The sequence below is a fragment of the Diorhabda carinulata genome, chromosome 4, assembly GCF_026250575.1.
Source record: "Diorhabda carinulata isolate Delta chromosome 4, icDioCari1.1, whole genome shotgun sequence".
Classification (NCBI taxonomy): Eukaryota; Metazoa; Arthropoda; class Insecta; order Coleoptera; family Chrysomelidae; genus Diorhabda; species Diorhabda carinulata.
Genome location: NC_079463.1, coordinates 7,408,122 through 7,429,394, shown reverse-complemented (window position 1 = coordinate 7,429,394; position 21,273 = coordinate 7,408,122). Strand labels below are relative to the sequence as shown.

The 21,273-nt window shown below is 32.2% G+C and overlaps 1 protein-coding gene across 4 annotated transcripts in view; it reads left to right on the top strand.

Annotated features, from left to right (window-relative positions):
• LOC130892709 (uncharacterized) overlaps window positions 1–21,273 on the top strand; it is a 137,360-nt gene that overhangs the window by 68,668 nt on the left and 47,419 nt on the right. For all 4 annotated transcript variants that reach the window (XM_057798263.1, XM_057798266.1, XM_057798267.1 and 1 more), the window contains 7 exons: window positions 2,501–2,633; window positions 3,647–3,897; window positions 5,135–5,304; window positions 7,318–7,601; window positions 7,661–7,875; window positions 10,759–10,891; window positions 20,714–20,882. In XM_057798263.1, the coding sequence (XP_057654246.1) occupies window positions 2,501–2,633; window positions 3,647–3,897; window positions 5,135–5,304; window positions 7,318–7,601; window positions 7,661–7,875; window positions 10,759–10,891; window positions 20,714–20,882 (1,355 nt within the window). The remainder of the gene's footprint in view (window positions 1–2,500; window positions 2,634–3,646; window positions 3,898–5,134; window positions 5,305–7,317; window positions 7,602–7,660; window positions 7,876–10,758; window positions 10,892–20,713; window positions 20,883–21,273) is intronic.

Here is a 21,273-nt window from a genome sequence, read left to right as displayed (position 1 = left end):
TGCAGATCTTTCTATGACCTACAGCTTCGCGGACTAACTTTTCCCCATAAGACTTGTAGCTTTGCCGGAATTCTAGATAGCTCGTTACTTACGCTTAAAAACTCACCCCTTCCCACTTACCGAACTTAGTTATTTTCTCTTCCTTCTCCAATGGGTTCCATCCTACCACTATTTTTCCCACTTCACAACATTTTCAGAGCCTCGACTGTGGTATGACGAACAATATTATTATCACTCAAATCGTGATATTATTGTATTAAGTATCATAAAATTTCATGTCCGTTTTTCAAACTAATGAAGGTGCTAAAATAACTATTGCAAATATATCGTGTCCAAGGTTTTAATGTTGTTTAAATCTGTTATAAATATTATAGGAAATAAATTTTTCCATAACTTTTTGGTGACAGATGGCAATGAATATACGACATAACGCTAGAAAATTCTATAACCGCTGAGGAAAAGATGAAGTTACTACCAGTTCACAATTTTCTTCAATTATTCAAATACATCAATATTTTCCATTTATGAAGTATATATTTCATTGATAAGCATCATCGGCTCGTCTAATTTAAAAATAGTTATCTAAACTTGTTAACTTGCTCAAGTTATATTCCAATATATGTTAATTACATTTTAAAAAGAAACCAATGATTATCTTCATCACATTCATTAACTCGACTAAGGTCAATAAACTAGAGCAGCGTCTCATTAACACATCATCTTGTGTACTCATATTATCATGTTTCAACTTCCTGTATGATTTTTTATATGCACGTAGTTAATTGATCATTGTTAATAAATTAATTAAAAATTAATTCTTAAAAATGATAAATAAATACATCTTCAGCATGATGATATGAATGAAAAGATAGACGGGATGAATGTAAATATGAGGGGTGATATAAAAGATAGGAAGGAAGATATGATGAATCAGAATAAAAAGATGAGTGGAGATATAAAGATATTAAAGGAGATATCAAAAGTATGAAGGGAAAATGAGTAATGTGAACGAGACTATAAATGAAAAATACGAAGATATGGAAGTATTAAGTTATGTAAGAGAAATTCAAGAAAACGGAGTTAAGATCAGGAAAAAATAGAAAATAGAAAAAATAGAAAATAATAGAAGTAATTTAGGATACATTTAATTCCAAAAAAAGAAGAAACTATGCAAATGATCAGAAAAAGTTAATAAAAACTTCGAAGATTTAGATGAACAAATAGGAACATGTGCTAAGAAGCATAAAACTATGGTCAAACAAAGGTGAACAAAGAATTAGAACAAATGAATGAAAAATTGTGACATACTATGGAGGAGAGAAAAGATACCATCGTATATATGTTATTAGATTTGCAATTTTACCGCAGTATTCCATAGATTACGTGATAGTAGTAGATAATTAATTATATTAAAGTAATTCATCACTCAAACTTATTATATATGAGAATTGAGAAGGAAAAAGTGATAACTAAAATTATAATAAAGTGATTGTATAACTTTAGCTTCACAATTACGTTTACAGATCAATTTAAATCAAGAACTGTATACATATATCTTTCTTTTCAATCTATTTCATAAAATACAAATAATCAATTCAATCAATTCTTCTCTGTACCATGTTTCTGTTCAAAATAGACGTAACACGTTCTGGTTTTATAGTGTTATCTGTTCGATGTATTTTTTTAGTGTTGTCTTATGTCTAATGTCATCAAAAAAAATCGCAATTCGCAATAGAGTTCTTCTACCGTAAAAAGTTGTGATACCAAGCCAGTTAATTTATTCTGTCTCTGCTTAAGCGGCCTTTTGTCTTAATTTTTAACATGATTAGCTAACCTAATAATATCTTATAGTGACCACATCGATATTAAAAATCTTTTGTGTTTAAACAAAAGATTGACTTGGCCATCGCATGAAAACACAATGTAATTCATAATAATACATATTATAGTAAATAAGATTGTTTAGTGCGGTTTTTTACAAGTTTTATTTTTGATAGCATCTCATTTGTTTTTGTAGATGGACCTCCTTTATTTCCTTTTCAGTCCCCTTTACTTCTTAAACACGAACAATGAATTTTCTTAAAGACCACGTTTCTGATGCTACAATTTTCGACAAATCTGGACGGTAAATTCATTCATAAATGGAGGATTCCTACGCTTCAATATTCCCTAAGTCGACATTTATTGAATGTAACCCGCCCAGACTTATAACTCTTGAAAGTGCCATGTAAGCTTGGCCGGATGTGAATACTGCAGAACCGATATCCATTGCTTGTACAATAATAGTTTTAAAAATTCATTTTGCAAAGCCTGTTTTGCATTTTAGGGTGCTTATTAAGCTCAAACTTGGATTTTGATTTTCAGAAATGAGCTTGGAATCTTTGAAACGAATAAAAAGAATATTGTGCCTGTAATGTCATCAATATGTCTAAATACTAAAAATCATTTGAAACAAATATATGAATATATGAATAATGAGACTTATTTGCTTTTTTTAAAGGTATGGTTGGGGAGAGAGCGTCCAGAGCGGAGTTATAACTTTAGGTAAACCTACTAGTTTGCCTGAATTCACGAAAATATTACCCAGCCAATTGAAAGCTTTGATAGGAACGCAAGTTACTTTGGAATGTGAGGTAAATGATAAGATAGTGATGGTCATTATCACGTCTTCCATACAATTCTATTAATTCAACGTAAACTTTGTGGAGCTGGAGCGTGGATCCGATTTACTTATGGAGTACAAAATTTTTCTACTGCAATATACAATGTGAAATCCAGCTATGGAATAAAATAACTTATGTCTTTAGTTTAGAATTTTAAATTAAATTGCTAGCAGTTGAAAAACAAATTAATATACAGGGTGTTCCAGAACTCAATGCAAAAAGTTCGGGAGTTGAACATAATACTGTGACATAAAAAATGTTTATACGATCCGTCGTTTCTGAGTCATGGACCTTTGAACTTGTGAAATCAGAACTTATATTTAAGGATATTTTCTAAATTGTACATTCGGCATTATGAATTTTTATGTATAATTACGTATGTTATTTTTTCTACATTCCAATTTCCTGTAATTGTGTTTTAATAAATAAGTATTTTCAATAAATAATTACAATTTATGATATAATAATAATAATGTCTCTTTGTGGACATGTAAAACGATCTCCTAAACCATAAATTTTATCATGTTAAACAAAGAGTATATTCTTGTTAAAAAATCGATTAAAAAATTCATTTTGCTATTTTAGGTATGTTCACCATTACGCATGAGACACCCCTGGCCTTCAGATAGTAGAGTAGAGTTATTTATTTTGTCAAACATACTACATGGACATACGTAATCATCCATTTATAATTCATAATATTCGAATGTATAATTTAGAAAATATACTTAAATATAAGATCTGAATTCGCAGCTTTTAAAGCCTATAACTCAGAAACGAGAGTATTATTTTCACGTCATCTACTCACCCCAGAATTGTTTGTATCAAATCATGTAACATCCTGTACATAATATTCGTTTGCTTAATACAGTTTTATGCGTAAGCTCCTCAATCAGGAAGTAAAATTTCACTTCTCTTCATTGTATTATCTTCTGAAAATCGTTTTTTTTTAATTAATGGAAGCATAAATTTGTCTACTGTAGGTCGAAGGAGAACCGATTCCGACAGTTCGATGGTTAAAAGATTCCCAAGAGGTATTCCCTGATGAAGATCAACGATACAAGATTTCACAAGAGAACAACGTATGTCGATTAACTATATCAAATCTCCAAGAAAATGACAGTGGACGTTTCATTTGTGAATCGAATAATAAAGTTGGAAGAGTGTCAACTTTCGCACGATTATATGTTGTTAAAGATCCAAAAATATTATCCGCCGAAACTGGATTAAGATTGTGAGTAAAAAAAATGAAAACTATAAAATGAAATCCGATCATACGAAATTTGAATATAACAGAAAAGTTCAATTGGTCCGTGATAATATTCAAATGTGTTTTATCAGACAAAACTATGTACGTTAATATGACAGATAATAGATGAACTCCTTAGGAATCCCAAAACAAATACGAAAATACGGCAAGTCCGCAAATCTCTGCTAATATCCTTAAAACAGATAATACGAATGTAAATTATAAAATCTGCCATATTATAAAACTTTTCTTTTTGTTTTTTGTCTTTTTTCTATCAGAGTGGAGAGTCTGTGTCCTCTTTTATCAATTTTCCATGTATTTAATTGCTGACTAGTTATCTTCCAGAGTCTTCCTATGATTTTGTTTTATTTTATTAATCTACTTAATCATTCACCTCCTTGATTCTCATTTGATTCAGTTCCATAAGTTTTCTAGCTACTATCTCTTAGCAAGTATCCATAATACATCTATATCAGTTGAACTGTTTATTATCTTATCAATGAATGATGTTTGACTCATCATTTCCCTTCTGTGTTCATTTTCTTCTAATTTCGTCAATTCTTATTGTTTTATTCGCTTTATTCGTTAGTACTACATCGCTTTTCTAGTTAGTTTGTTCTCAAATGTATCAAGATACATATTGAAGGAGTCCAACATCCGTTTCTTTCTTTGATCTGCGCACAAACCCTCTCCTCAAATACTTTGACTCATCACTCCAAAAAACTATCTCCTACTTTCCCACTTTCCCACGTTTTGAAAGAGGCTTCTTCTAAGCCACCCTTCTAAAAAAGCGAGCTACTCTCAATCTCCTTTTCACTGTAGAAGTCGCCAGTCACGTTTACTGATCAATACAATACGTTTATCTTCAATAGTTTTGGGTTTTCTAGGACACATTAAACGTTTTCTATTGCCAAAGCTCCTGGTGGAGGATGGATATTTTTTCACGTTGTGGTCCATGGTTCATCGAGAGATTTTTAATTCGGTGGCTATGGTACGGTTACTTTAACTTGGGCTGTAAAGACATGCGATGAATGCACGAATTTTAACCGCGATTGTTCCTTGGTTTTACTCATTTTAAAACTTACAAGTCTGAATTTGCGAAAACGAAAACAATTCGTTTGCGAACTTCCTAGTATCCTAAACCCTGTTTACGACAAAATTTCTGAAATATTACATATGGTTCAGATTTACACAATATATTTCTATTGGCAATACTTTTTAGGGGTATCAGCAACTTTAACAGTACAGACCCAATACCACCACAGTTTACCATGAGATTGAGAGATCGACGTGTGGAAATGACTTATCCCGTTAGACTAACTTGTCAAATTATGGGACGTCCAACTCCAAGCATTAAATGGTTTAAAGATAGTTCGGAAATAGTTGAAAATGGTGAGTAAACATTTTTCTTTAAGTAAAAGTAAAAAATTCGAAACGACAGACTCCGATATCTGAAATCATAGTTATTCAAGTATCACAAATTTTTGGGGTTATTTATCAGTAAATTTTTAATGTTATTCCACTAAACAGAATTTTGTAGAAACATCAACAGTCACCACATTTAGAGATATAGAAAGAAAATTTGGTTTACAGTGTCAATATGACACTTCACACATTTTCTTTTGGTAGAACTGAAAGAAAACATTCAAAGGATCATCCTCATGTCTATTTGATATAAACGTTTGAATTAGATACAGTTGACTTTTCGTTCAGTAGATATGGATATATTTTTGTAAAAATTATGTGTAATGGAACTTTTCTTATTTGCCAAAATTAACAGCTTAATAAATAACAAACTAAATAGAGGGGCCCATGCTCCTCACTAGAAGTAATTTTCCGCGGATATCTTTCATTGAGTCTTGGATGAATTGAACATCTATTTCACGTATTTTTCTAAAAATTCTACGTCGTAATTGTTCGTTATTTTCGGCTTGCCACCGTCAATCATCCACTTTGCTAGATGTAGCCAATTTTAAGTTACCCTTGTATAATATCCTGACGCTAAGTCCCTACAAAACATTATATTGTTTCCAACGTGATGAAGAATCTACAGCTTTCCTCTCAAATTAACCCATATAAGGTTTGGATATCCGTTTTATTGGAATCGCACACCAGAGCAGAACTTCATCAGCGATTTTGCTTTTTCTTTATATTACAAATTGTTAGGGCACTTCTCTGTATTATACGTCAAAAAACCATCGTTCACATTGATATCAGAATTCACAAGAGTGAGATATTTTTCATCGTATATAACAATAACTTTCTTATTCTCAATCAAATCTCTCAAAATGTATGATAGACGATCTTGGTATCCGTGCTAATTGGTTTGAGGTATATTCAAGACACCTCTGGCTTTCACTATTCCCTCTTCACATTCAGTTATAGCATGGTAAATGCTTTTACGAGAAATATTTTCGTTATGAAAAATGCGAACTAAGTCAACCTCAAGGATCTGTTCAAAGAAATTATGACTGCTGTTTCTTATTTTCAACTTATACTAATATAAAAAACGATTTGTTCAACTAATGCTGAGAAAAGAAACAATTTTTTGTTCAAAAATTTATTATTACAAACTATTCTTAAACTCCTAAATTTTATTTGAAAACTATTATGACTTACATTGTCATCTCCTAATTCTTACAAAGCACGCAGATCTAGTTTGTAATGTCTGCCATCTAACATAGATCTTGAACAGCGCCTTAGTTTTAAGTTAAACCTGACGAAGTGTTGAAATTTGTAGTGACTGTTTACAAGAGATATGAGTAGTTCATTATCAAGTAGGAATGAGTTGGATGAGGATCTACTTCAACCTTAAAACAAAGAAAATGTACAGAAGTGAGCAAATGTGTGCATTCAAAAAGACGATTGACCATTCGAGAACTCTGTGAAGAACTTGGAATCCTGTACGGATTCGCGATTTTTCACCCATAAACAATGTCTATCGACATTCTCCTTACTCAACATTCCGTACCATACGACGTCTGTTTCTTTCCAAAAATAAGAAAATATGCTTTACAAAACATTTTGACACGATTCTTGACTTTACACAGATGTGAATGCCATTTCAAAACAAGCCTTCCAGATTTACCTCCAGTCATGTATTTAACGATGGAATAAGTCCATTGCTAGTAAAGAATAGTACTTCAATTTTACTTGAAACCAAATCTCCAGCTTATATACTTTATCCATTTCTCTATTCAACTACTCATTGTATTCATGATCCGTTAGAGTGTTTTTTGCAGATATGAGAATCGGTTTATGAAACAAAAAATATATTTATATAATATAGCAGAATATACGGTGCATGATTATCAATAAAGCTGGTTATTTGAATAATTAAAATTATTACATAAATTTCTGTCCTGAAAAAATAATTCTATGTGTATATATCCCATTTTTTTCCAGATCGCCACACATTTTCCGTTGATGATAATTTTTATACTCTGGAAATTATTAAAACCCATGCAGATGATTCCGGAACCTACAGCATATCAGCACAAAACATTCATGGTTCAGTTTCGTGCCACTGTAATTTAGTGGTCGACACGGGTATAAAGGGATATATCTCTCCCGTTTTTATCAACCATTTACAACCATCAGAAGGCAAAGTAAAAGAAGGTGACGAATTCAGATTATCTGGTCGAGTAGAGGCTTATCCTGGAGTGGGATTAACTTGGTATAAAGACGGAGTGAGTATATTATAAACAAATTGAATTATTCACAGAAATGTATCAATTTTTTTTCACAGATTCGGTTGAGACCATCAAGACGTTTTGTGATAACTCTATCTTACGATGGTACCGTTTTATTATCAATTGGAAGCATTTCGAAGAAGGATTCTGGACTTTACACCTGCGTTTGTAGTAATGAAGTTGGTAGGGCTCAATCTTCGGCGAGAATTGAAGTCTTAGATAAATCGCTAGAGATACAAGCCAAACCTGAGTCTATTCACTCTGAATTTCCGTGAGTATTTCCCGTAATTAGATTTTAATTAATAAATTAACGTATAAAACTAATAATAGGAAAAGAGAAATTTAGAACGATTAAATGAGACAAATTAATCAATTAATCATGTAATTACTGATTTTGAATCATCATATATCTCTTACTCCATCAGGAATCGAACTCATATCATTCATATATAAATATTAAAATTGAAATAAAAGGAGAACAAGGTCAAAATAAACGCAAATTAAAGTCGTCGGAGGGATGAAAACTTTGAATTTCCGTGGTTTGTGATTCTGTATAATGGGGACGAAGTTATCTCGCTTCTCACAGCATCTGTTTCTACGATTGGAGATACTAAGCTGCCTGTCGTGTACTATATCAACCGTATTGCCAACTTTATTACATTCTTCTCTTCATTTTACATAATTTGTGAGTAACTTCGCAATCTTACGACACAATTTTGATTTGAAAATTGCGATACTGGTACACCTCAAATTCTTAACAAATACGAAACAGTTCCTTGAAATCCCACAATCATCGATTTATACGAGCACTATAATAAATGATATTTGGAGTAGAACCCTACATTTTTAGCAACTACTTGAGTATCGCAAACCATATATAACAAATGGGTTAAAAATTAGTATATCAAAGTTGGATTAAAGATAACAGTTAACATAGGGTATTACATAATAAACACTTACAATCAATTTAAAATAAAATTTGCTAAAATCCAAACATACAGGACATCACTTAATTAAACTTTTATGAGTAATCAATATGAAATATGTAAAATCTGCCAGCGAACTCGTACAGGGTAAATCTTTTATATCTACGTCATAATAGCTTCTGCCACTAGGTTTTTGGCTAGTTTATTTAAGTCAGACTGAAGTCTTTTATTGAACTTTTCACTGGCCACTTTAATTTCTTTTCTAACCGAGAGAACTTTTGTGCCTTTTGCAATGATGTTATTGACTATATTTAGATTAGAAAAACTATGGCTTAAATCGTGAATCTATTAACCTATTGAACTATTTTGTACCCCGAACTGTTCACCAGTCAGGTAGCAACGACTTTGAAAAGTGAGCTACCTGTCTGGATGCGATACGGCTTACCTCTTCTGGCTTTAAGAAGCTTGAATGTAAGAGCCGTAGTCGTTGTTTGTGGATTATCTCGCAATCACAAAAGAGGTTTTTCCTTCAGTTCTTTGCAGAAACGACAAAAGCTGATGGGAGTTTTTTCGGTGTTCAGATGTAATTTCACAGAACCGTGTCCAAGGAGCATACCAGTAACTCTCCTTATCTCGTCTTTGTTCAATGGAAAGTCTTCTTGAGACCAACTGGTGGAATAGGAGAGAAATATTTTCAATGATTCTAGACCTGGGGTATTATCCATGTTTCCGGTTTCTTCTCGTTTTCCTACTTTTTGATAACAGTGACTTGATGGCTTTTTTGGAAACCTATGAAAGCTTGTAATCCTATGAAAGGAGTTTTCCTGCTTTTTTTATTAGATGATCGGCTTCTTCATTGCCGTGTACTCCGGTATGGCCTAGTACCGAGCTGCGCATGTGAGGATACCGTAAAATTCTGCTTGAAAAATGTAGTCTGGAAGACATGTTGTTCGTTATCATATCTATGTATTGATCTCATAACACGGAACATTTGTTATCATCCTTAGAACATTGTATTGAAATCACTTGATACTATTTATATTCAATGTAGATGCGGAACCACGCAGCTGGATTTAATACGTCCGAATAGGTTTAAATATTGTTAAATATGACTTATTCTCAATGGATATTTGTAATTTTTTCTCCAATTATCTAATATAATTCAAGTTTAATCCAAAGCTGTTTTCTTTTCGGGATGAGGTGTTTCTTCCAAGAAAGTCTCCTATTCAAATGGTTTCCAAGATATTTGGCTTCCTCTTTTTGTGGAATTCCACAAAATTTCCTCTTCTGTTTGTGAAAGTAACGTAGATAGTTGACTTGAATTTGTCATATTTCCAAGCACATCCAGATTTGTTTGAAGGACTGGTGATGCAGTTTGAGGATCTGTGATGCTAGTGAAGCAGTGTCATCGACATATACTGCGTATATAAGTTATAGAAACAAACCCAAAACACCATCTTGGAGAACACCTGCGTTAATTTGTGCATTGTTAAATGTCTTTGTTAGCCATGAAATACCGATCTCCATGGTAGGATCTGAGAATTAGGAAATAATGTAAGGAAATGAATTTTCTATTTTTGTGAAATGCCAAACTCACATCAAGAAATATCCCGAAGCATCTTCAATATTTTGCATGATTCTATTTGTTATCTATCATTTGTATTTGCTTGCTGATGGCATGCTCCTTTCAAAATCCGAATTGATGCTTTGAAACAACTTTGTTTTTATTAAGAGTGGGTTCAAGTCTGATTTTTAATGGCTTATCTAACAGTTTCGCCAGTAACAGAAGAAAACTGATTGTTCCATAGGAAGTACCTCTAGTCAATCTCCCAGGAAAAATAACCAGTTCAAATATAGTTATCAGTTTTAAAATTTTTTCGGGTTATTGGAGAAGCTTCGCTATAATAACACCATCACATGGGAATTTTCTGATTTTTTTTAGATTTGTAAATGCTTCGACTTGTTTTGTATTTGTTGTTTTTATAAGGGAAGGTTCCAATTAATGAGCCCGTTTGATATGGATTTCATGTTCATCTGTTTCTACAGAGTGAGGATGGAAAATATTTTTATATTTGCGTCATTATCACCTTCAGTATAACGGGATTTTGATTTTGGGAAGGGTCTAATTTTTTTGTTATTCTCATCGCAATAACAAAGACAAAGTATATAATCAAAGCACAAAATATTGTCATATTTTTATTCATTTTATCTGTTACTTTCCGTTGCAGATACTCAAAAGAACCAAGATTTTTGAAGAAACCTCGATCTACAGAAGCACATGAAGGGGACAATATTATCATTATGTGTGAAGTAATTGGTGATCCTAAACCAGATGTGATGTGGCTTAGAGATTTCTTAAAAGTAAGATTATTAATTATCACTGATAATTTAGTAGATACCTTTTTACTAATCTAATGTTACGCTCATGTTAGTGGGAGTTCTGTCTATTGTACGCTTGAATCGTCGGACAGACGTCAACTCAATAATGAATCAAGTCGTGCCTTATGTTGTGTGAACCACATTTCTGTTAAAACGTATATGGATATGTTATAATGATGAAATATTGCGATTGCCGTAATACTGTACCTGGTGGACAGATAAAAATGCAAAGAACTCTATCTAGGAAACTATCCGTTGTAAGAACTTACGGTAAAAAATTATATATTACAAAAGTCACTTAACGGAAACTGTTGAAAATATTTTTAGATGGTTGCTAGGGTACATATGAGTGCGTTCTAAAAATGAGTAGGTAACGTTAATTTCGATTAACAGTGTGCAATCAGATTTTGCTTCAGACTTGAGCAAACTACAACAAAAACTATTGCAAAACTTCAACAGGCCTGACGAGAGATTATTTTGTCAAGAACCCAGAAATTAGGTTTTTGTAAATTTTTTCAGAACGACAAGTCGAAGGAAGGTAAACCACGAAGCAAAATGTTTTCAACTGTAATAATCAATGAGAATGTCAACAGGATCCGAAAATTTGTCGGTGAACAGTAGAAGTTTAGTGACACCACCGTTTAACGGACTTCGTCTAATGAATTGTGGATGAGAAATGAGCAATTTCAGTTAATGAGTGTGGAGTGATTGAACCGTCTCCAATGATCCGTCGTTTTCCTAAAGAATTACTTAAAAGTAACAACATTCAATTCAAGTCTATTCAAATAAAATTAATTCTTATTTTACCTGCGAAATCAATCGAGTAACGACTAAAATTCAAAAGGAAAATATATTCCTTCCGTATACCGTCGGTTTAATGAATGATCTGTTTATAAATTGAGAAAATTTATTTGCATATTGAATAAAAGAGGAGAAACATCAACTTTAGCCCTATTTTGAAAAGCACACGAATTGCTAAATGTAGAAATACACAGTAAGAAATATAAAAAATCGACTTTTTGAGATTTTAAAATATTGCCCAAATAAACAGTACTCAAACTAAGTTGACGGTGTCTCTATGTGGTGTGTCACCAATCCATCATATGGAACATATTGTGTAAATACCTCTATACACAACAATTTTTATCTCTAGTTCACTGAAGACATCACTACGAAGTACTGTGAAGTTGGGTTGACATCCCAAAACGTCGCTTCTTTGGGTTTAGTGGAATATAGGCGAAATCGTTCTCTTTAAAGTGCTGAAACTGTTAATGTAGATATTGATTGTGAATAGAGTAGGCGTTGATTTTGAGCAACAATGCAAAAACATCCTGTGCAAGACGAAGCTTGAAAATATTTAATGAATTGGAGTGGAAGGTATTGTCACACATACCATACTCGCTCTATATCGCACTCTGGGATCTCTGAGATTTCCATTTATTTCGATGGCTACATTTTCTCATTGGCCAAAAAAGTTTAAGACAATGTCCAACATATTATTCCACCCTTAGCCGATATTTGCATTTTGATTATTACATTACATTTTTCATTGAAGATAAAAACGTATTAATTCAAATTAAATTTAAGAAAGCAACAATACTTAAAGGTCCCTTTTTATTAAAAAAAAACTATTCCAATTCTTTCTAAAAAAATAGAGATTCGATCGTCTCATATTAAAAATTGTGTTGCTGAATTTTAATTTCACATTTCTCAAAGGTATTGGAATCTTGAATATATGAAGAGAAGCACTGAGAAGATCTGACATACTTTTTTTATTTATGCTGGGTTGATCATTGATATTTGAGTATCGCTTGTATAAGAAAAGTCGTTTGTAAAGTCGGAAGGAAACAACTGATAGCATTTTTTATCCTCATAAATTATTCATAGCTCAAAAATAATATTCACAATGTATGTTATATTCAAATATCTAGTCAAAGCGTTGACTGTGTTATTGTATAACGCGATGTGATTCCAACTGAATTTTTTCTCTTTCTAACATTGATATTAACACTCTCAGCTACTTGGTTTTTGATGAATTACTCGTTGACGTTAGTGTTTAAAGTTATGAGGAGATACTTAGATACTTTGGAGGTGGTATAATAAGTTCTCAATACATTCAGAGTTAATATCTTATACATATCAAGCGTGATTTTATTTGTGGAAAACCAAATATTGGATCCTTCACCATCTTAATTTTCACTATGTTTTATCTGTGAAAACGTTTCTTTTGAATTATAGCATCACCGTGATGCATCTGTCTTTTTATTTTCTTAAGGTCGAATCGGCACTAAAGGGGATATGATATACGAGTGCGGAAGCGGTTAGAGCAAAAATGACGATTAATACTAGAGATCTTCTAATAAGTAATAATAGGAAGTACTTATGAAACTTATTTAGTAATTAGTAACTAATGAACAGTGTGATTACCCTAATTATCATTATATGGAAACCACACTTAATTTATAAATTGTTATTTAGTGAGCACAATTTTTTCGATGCACACTCTGTATTCAATATCCATTCATAATAATATTAAATGTAGTGTTCTCAAACGTTTTTAGGTAAAACAATTATAAATTTAGAAAGGGAAATTTGATTTTGTAACATCTATTCCATTTATAAAACATACTGTCAGTATTGAGGTCTCAAGACTTTTTCTAGAAGAGGGTACGACCTCCATCTCCATACAATCAGTACTGATCACGTATCGATTGCGTCTACTAGTACCTTTTAAATAAACTAGAATCGAAAAGTGCTGTTTCGCGCCGGTATTATTTAATTAATTCGACATTTGTGTTTATTTTGATTCGATAATAATATTTGGTAAGCACAAAATAATGAACTAGAAAATTTAATCAATCATAATAATACGCTGTTCATTACAACTCTAATAATTACATGTCTTTTGAAGCTTATGATTGATTTCAGGAATCATTTTAAAAACTTTATCTGTTTTATACTTCGGTAATATATCGAATACATCTTTCCTCTTTCATAAATATCACTTTGCTTTCTGTTCTGATTGCCATTTTATTCAAGAAATTTGTAGTATATAGTGTAATGATATTAGTGTGTCTCATAATAATAATAAATAAAGCCTGAATATTTGTAAGTATAGCGCTAACGTTTAGCAAGATGTTTAAGACTGCAGAGAAATTATTATTAGGGATTAGATACAAACAATTGACGCTCTTCATTTCCAACATTCCACTCTAGATTCAAATTTTTTGCTAGTCCGCGTTCGGAATTAGTTAAAGGCTCAATATTTTACAATGCAAAAAATGCATTATCACTTGCCAATTGAAATCTTTTTCTGCATTTCGCAATAATGTGAGGGCATATTTACTATAAAGTGCCTTCTGTAAACGACTTCTATTCTAATAATAATATTTAATTCCGGGCATGGTTCTACAAAGTGTTTCTCAGATCATAATGTTACCTCAAATGTGTTTTACAGTTGGTGTTTGATATCAACATATTCTGGTCTTCGAATTTATCTTTACCATCATTTCCGAAAAAATTACTTTTGATTTCGTCCGAAAATAGCACTTTCTTCCAATGATCAATCATCTAATGCTGATGCTTTTTTGAAAATTCCAGTCTATACTTCTTATTCGTCCCAAAATCATTATTTTTTAACGCGCTTATATTAGCTTCACCTGTATGCGGGTATGTTTGTTTGTAACTCTCCCTTGGAATAAGAGCAAGTGGTTAATTACTGTTAGTATATCCCACCACTTCAATTGCATTCGTTAGAAAAGTGGACTAATCTGGTTCACACTGTACAAAACTTTGTTTTTTCGGCAATTTTGTTTATCACTGCATATTTTCTCTTTACATCGAAACAAATTTTACAACTGTCCGCTCTCTGTTGAAGATTTAGTCTACTACTTGCATCAGTATTACTTTTGAATTCAATATATTAAATTTCATTATGTTCGAGAGGAATTTTACATTTACAATACTAATGACTAGAACTTGAGGAAATATTTTATTTTTGACAATAAATCGAACTAAAAAGTGGCAATTTATTATAGTTTAAAAAACTGAATAACACGCTTTTGAAGCACATCAAACCAGAAAGTTAAAAATAATGTTTAAAATAACCTTAAAACAATAATGAATGAAAAATACAATATTATTGTGAAAACAACGTGCTACTGCTTCATTGCTAGTTAAATAGTATGAATTATTTTATAAATAGTTATAAGATCTCGTACATATTTGGTAAAAATATCCAATTAACTGTATTACCAATTTCTAAAGGCGCCAGCTCAATATTATTGAAGGTGGTTATTAGCAATCAGCAGTGACGTGCTATCTGAAATGATCAAATGTTTAAGAAAATGAAGTTGAATATTTTGTAATCAACTCGTGCTAGAAATTGTCATCAGCATACGTTTTACACTCATTAATTTTGGTTTGTACTGTGCTGTGATGACAACATACAGGGCCGGATTAAGCTAGGGGCTTGGGGGGCTATAGCCCCGGGCCCCAGGTCCAAAAGGGCCCCATCATTTGGAAATCATTCTGTATTTTTTGATGTATTGATACCACAAATCTAACGTATTGATATTATTTTTTTAATTTTTTCATACAAATGTGGGCACCGTCATTATTTTAGCACCGGGCCTTGTAAATCTCAATCCGGCCCTGACAACATAAAACGTCAAAAAACTGGACTTGTCCGTATTTATCGCGTTAAACAAATAAAATTATCCAGTTTCGTCCCTCAATTTACATCGTTCCACTATATGCTATCGATTCAATTATAATTGTATAAAATTAATCTCGTCGCTTTACTATGTGTCATAATTAATTCGCTATATTACTGTTAGTTAACTCCTTATCTCTTATCTGATTGTGATCGGTTATGTGTCTAAAATTATAAGATTGAATCATTCTTTTATCAATAATATTGAATCCAATTTCTTTAGCTGCATCTTCATTTGATTATCTGCATATCTATTATGTTCATTTATAATTACACCCATTCCCTTGCTAGCCAATCTGTGGTAAAACCGTCGTCATTCCACTTTCATTATTTAAACTGTCTTCTATTTTCTGGAAATTGGAGTGACCCTCATTTAGAATCGAGTCGGAGTGGATTGAAAATGGATTAGCGGAAACAGTAGTGGCATGTTTAGGATGCAATATACAAGCTTCTCTTGCTAATTGACGTTTTATCACTCTCTCCATTTGGAAAATTCGTGAGAAAAACACAAGATTGTTACAAAAATTGTCTCTAATCACATTTGTCTCCACTTTAAATATAAATAAAATAATTTCCTTAAAACAGTTGTAGTTTCCTTGTATCTCAAACTATACACTGCTGTAGCAGCTACCGAAATTTCTGATATTGGGAACACGGTTGAAGAGAACCGCGTGACGAGTTTCCAAACGTACGTAATTTTAATGAAAAACGAATTAAGAAAGAATGTCTTTGGCTGCGAAGATCTTATTATTAAATTTCACCTTGTTTCTGATCACATTTGTCAACATTTAAAAAAAGAAACAATTTAAAAAGACACGGAAAAATTGCCCGGAAATTATTCTGAAAGACACATGAAGAAGTGTTAACAAACTGAACACACTGTTTACACTACCACTACACCAAAACTCACAATTACCTTGTCTGATACGCGTTTCGTTTACCAAGTTATCTTCTTCAGATATTGAAGGTAAACTTGTTTACCTTGTGTAAGTGTGAGTGTTGTAGTGGTAGTGTAAACAGTGTGTTCAGTATGAATACTACCAACGGTTCCAGAATTTTCAACTTAGTAAGTGTTAACAGAGAAAAACGCGTATTTTGTCGGACTAATACGGAAACGGATGGACTAGGTGTGAATATTTGAAAGGATATTATATATAAATTCACAGTCAATTAACAATATTCCATTGAATAACATTTTTGATATCATTCTGCTTTCCGCTTTTAAGCATGTTAATTTATAAATTCAAAACAACGCGCTTATGATGAACATGTAAATTGTCCATTTCTTTCACTGCAATGCTGAATCAAAATATTTCGATGGAGGATAATCTCAAAATGGGTCCCAAAAGTGCATATTAATCAATGACGTTTAACTATTCAAACAAAAGTTACGATGAAACTGATGAGAAAAAAATATCGTTAATAATTTCAATACTACAGACGAACACATAAGTAACTACCAATACAGAATATTTAGTTGGGCCAGTTTGTTTCTTTTTCTACATCAGTACCCGACTTGTGAATGACCATTCTTCAAATTATTATGTAGTCAATTTTAAAAGCATTTACACTACATAATCTGTATTTTCGAGGATTGTCTAACAAGCCCACGACCTCGACCAGAAGATGTCAGCACTTATCAATATAGGTTAGAAAATATATTTACACATGCGTTGAAATAAACTTACTAAAATTTAGGACGCTTCTCTTTGACAATCGTAGCGAGTCACTGTGATGATTTTTCTGATAATGGAACAAAAGTTATTAAATATTGATTTTTAGAAAGCAACACGTGTTCGTGAAATTTTGGATAGCTGAATTCAAACGTGGCCCTATTAGTTCAATTGACAAAGAGCATTTGGAACGGCTCAAAACTTTTAAAACCAGGGATATTAGCAAAAAATTTCACCAAATGTTACTGGAAGAGTGAACAATTATGCATGCGTACGTTATTCACGCATTGGCTGCCGCTTTTGCTCATTTTGTAACAGAAGACGGTTCCATTGGCCGAAAAAAGTGTTATTACGCCTCATTGCTTGACAAGGTGAAAGAAGACATTAAAAAATAGTGACCGCATTTGAAAAAATCAAAATTTGGTGTTCGTCATAATGGAAATCCACGAATTGCACTTCCAATTGGTTAATCACCCACCCACCGTATCCATCAGATCTAGCCTCCAGCGATTGTGCAAGGGTTGAAAAGTTTGAGTATAAATATATATAGAAATAACGATTCTTTGTTTTTTCTTAGGGCTGAATTTTTCCAATCAACCCTCGTAAATATTAAATATTTCCTAGTATTACCAAGAACATCACGAACTAACATTTTACTGAATAAAAGGAAACATTTATTTCTTTATATCGTTATTATAGATATAATGGGAATGAGTGAATTGTTTACGAGTAAAAATTCAGTAGCACGCTATAATTCAAATTTTTTCATTTTTATGAGATGCTTGCTTTTATATGAGAATGTAAAGAATTGTTTCTATTCAAAACATTTTTCATTGCCGCTCTACTACTCTTATTAATTACTGATATCTAATCTATTCTACATCTTCTATTTAAATTTCAATATTAAATTCTGTTGGCATTGATCTACATCTCAAACATAACAGTTAATTGGAAATTTATTGAATCAAATCTTTCACGCTTATGACTAGAGATTATATAATGGAAAGAAAATAATAAGACGAATTAAATTTGAAAGTAACAATAGCGCTCGTATTGATACGAGGTTTGATAAAAAAACAATATTTGAATGAAACAACTCGAAAAGCAAGAGGTCGGATTATGCTCAATCCAATCACTTTATTGAAAACTCTGAATTTTTGTCGCGTATGTAACCATAGATCCAAACCATTTCCAGTTACGTTTTTAGCAAAGAAATCTGTATCTGCACAAAGACAATCTTCCAATTTCATGAAATTTGAAACACGATTTGTTCCTCAATCAAATACTACCATATCTCATCTAATTTGTTGTTAAAATGCTTTGCATAGACACGTAGGAGATTATAAGCTCTCAAAAAACTCTCAAATAATCAATCGCATATTTTGAAAAAGTTTTCAAATTTTTGCATGCTTTGGTCTACTTTTAAGGATATTTTTTGTCCTTCACTGACATTTTCATTTTTAAATCTCTGATACTACTTGTAAACAGTCTTAGAAATTATATTATCACATACACAGTTTTAATACTTCGCGAGCTTCTTAATGTTAAGGCATTATTCTAGATACAAGTTTCACGATAAACACAATCTCTCTAAAGCGGATTTGGTAGCATTAAACTTACTCCAACACATACTAGTAAATGAAGCGTAATTAATTGATCACACCTCGTATATCGAACAATCGCGATGTTAAGAAAGTTGCTCACAATAAATTTATTCTTAAGATAAATTGTTTGAAGGTCGAATTACTGGACATGGTGAGTCACTTGTTTTTTTTACCAACGGAATCTCCTTGCAATGGGACAACAATTTATTATTAATGCACTTTCTATTCGAGTTAATAAATATTAATTCGCTATTGTTGAGATCAATTATCTATCGATAAATCTATGTTAGTGGTTGTGAAGTTTTACATAATATTATTTACATAATTAAAAAGATATATGAACGTATACATGTTTTGATTCTTCCACTATTTTCTAGAATTCTACAGTAAAACCCCATCTTTTGTGAGCTTGGCTGAAAAATTGCTGAAATCTTGTGGATTTCTCTGTTCGGAATTAATTTATTTGCATTATGCTACACCAAAATATGTATATGAATGTAATATAAGTCACTTCAGTTCTTAGTTCATTGAAATCTTTCGACATTCGAAGTGTGTCTAAATAGTTCAGTGATTGGTCCGACATATCAACAGCAAAATGTGCCTCACGCACGCGCTTGCACATGACGATCCAGACAGATGTCAATAAGCGCCATCTAGCAGGAATCCTCATGATTGTCATAGAAAAACACACTACGGGCAGTCGAACGTAGTCAGTGTGAGTCACCGTGCAATTCTGTATATAGGACGGAAGTCTTCACAAGAAAATGTATATACGCCTGGTTCAAATGAGAAGGAGAATAAGCCATGGTCGTGTTGGTCTTCGAAAAATATATTTCCGATTTGTGTTTAAGCGATCAAAAAGACAAACGGATGGAAACCATGTGTGATCGGGATACATTCTTTCTGGTGTTACTAGTTTGTTTAAGATGCCTTTCTGTGAACCAAATCGCGAACATCGCATTCTACGAGGTTACCTAGCATCTGCGGATTTTTTCCCGCATGAAAGAGGTCCTAAAAAGGGCACGTTTTGTGGACGTGTCGGTTATCCAAAAACGTGTGATATCCGTTCAGAAAGAGACATTTTCAGAAAGTTCCAGAACCTTTCGATCGTTATCAAAAGTGTACAATGACAATTATTCTTATTATTCAGTCTCGAAGGAAAATATTCATTTGCCACATCAAACGACATGTAACGCATTTCAATTTTCGAAAACTAAAGTCCTTGTCTTAGCGAAGAGAATTTATGAGCAGTCTACAATGAACACGGGGAACGGTTCCATCAAGACATCATTAAGATGGAGAAGAGATTTTCAGGGAAGTGGAATGCAAGCATGCTGGTGCAGTATTGCTGGTTTTGGGACGCGACAACTGTTCTTCGGGGTATAAAAGGGAAGCAAGTACCAAATATTTTGCCACAACCGGACTAGTAGATAAGCTTACAATAGTTTATTTTCACCATCCAAATTTAATGAGGCTAAGAATCACCGTTCATAACAAAATAGGGGAGGAAAGACTTTTGAGAAGCACTGTATGTGTTCACAATATATACAACTTTGTCATTATCATCGTATATTATTCAAATGATTCTATTTTACTACAATTATGACAAAAACTTCATTTAATTTCATTTCATGGTGCACTTTAAATATAAAATATGAGTTCTTGATAAACACTTTCACTTATTCATTCAAGTTTTTATAATATTTTGAGAAATTAGTGCAACGAACTAAAATACTAGTTTATTAAACCGAACATCAAAAACAAAATGTCATAATGTTTGAATGAAAAAAAGAAATCTTTTTAATATTTCCAGCCTGATTATTATCGAGATGCCGCCCATTTCTATCGGATAGAGAACACACCTGAATATAGGCTCGAGATACCAAATGCAAAAATAGACTATACAGGAACTTATACCATTTACGCCAAAAATTGTCATGGAGATGCCAAAGCAATTATATCATTACAAATAAAAGTAAAAGGTATGTTATTTTCAACCAAGATAGGTGGTCTAATTAGTATATAATCATGTATAGAATATCTCATAATACATATTTCCTTAATTTTTCACTCCTTCGTCCATTTTATACACTATTCTTAACAATTAGTCTTTATTTTTAGGTTTGTTTTGAATTTTTTATCAAAACAGTCTTAAAATTAAATACATTTAGCAAGAGAAGTATTGCAAATTTTTATAAATAGGTATATATAAATGTGAATTGCAACGAAGTCTTTGACAGCTAGATTATGAGAGTTTTCGTAGTGGGATTGTGTCAAAATTAAACACCAAAGTGTACTAACTCTAATATATTTCCGAGCTTTCGAATACTTATGTATTTTCATCTGGGGATGGAATTATGGTCAAGTGAAGTA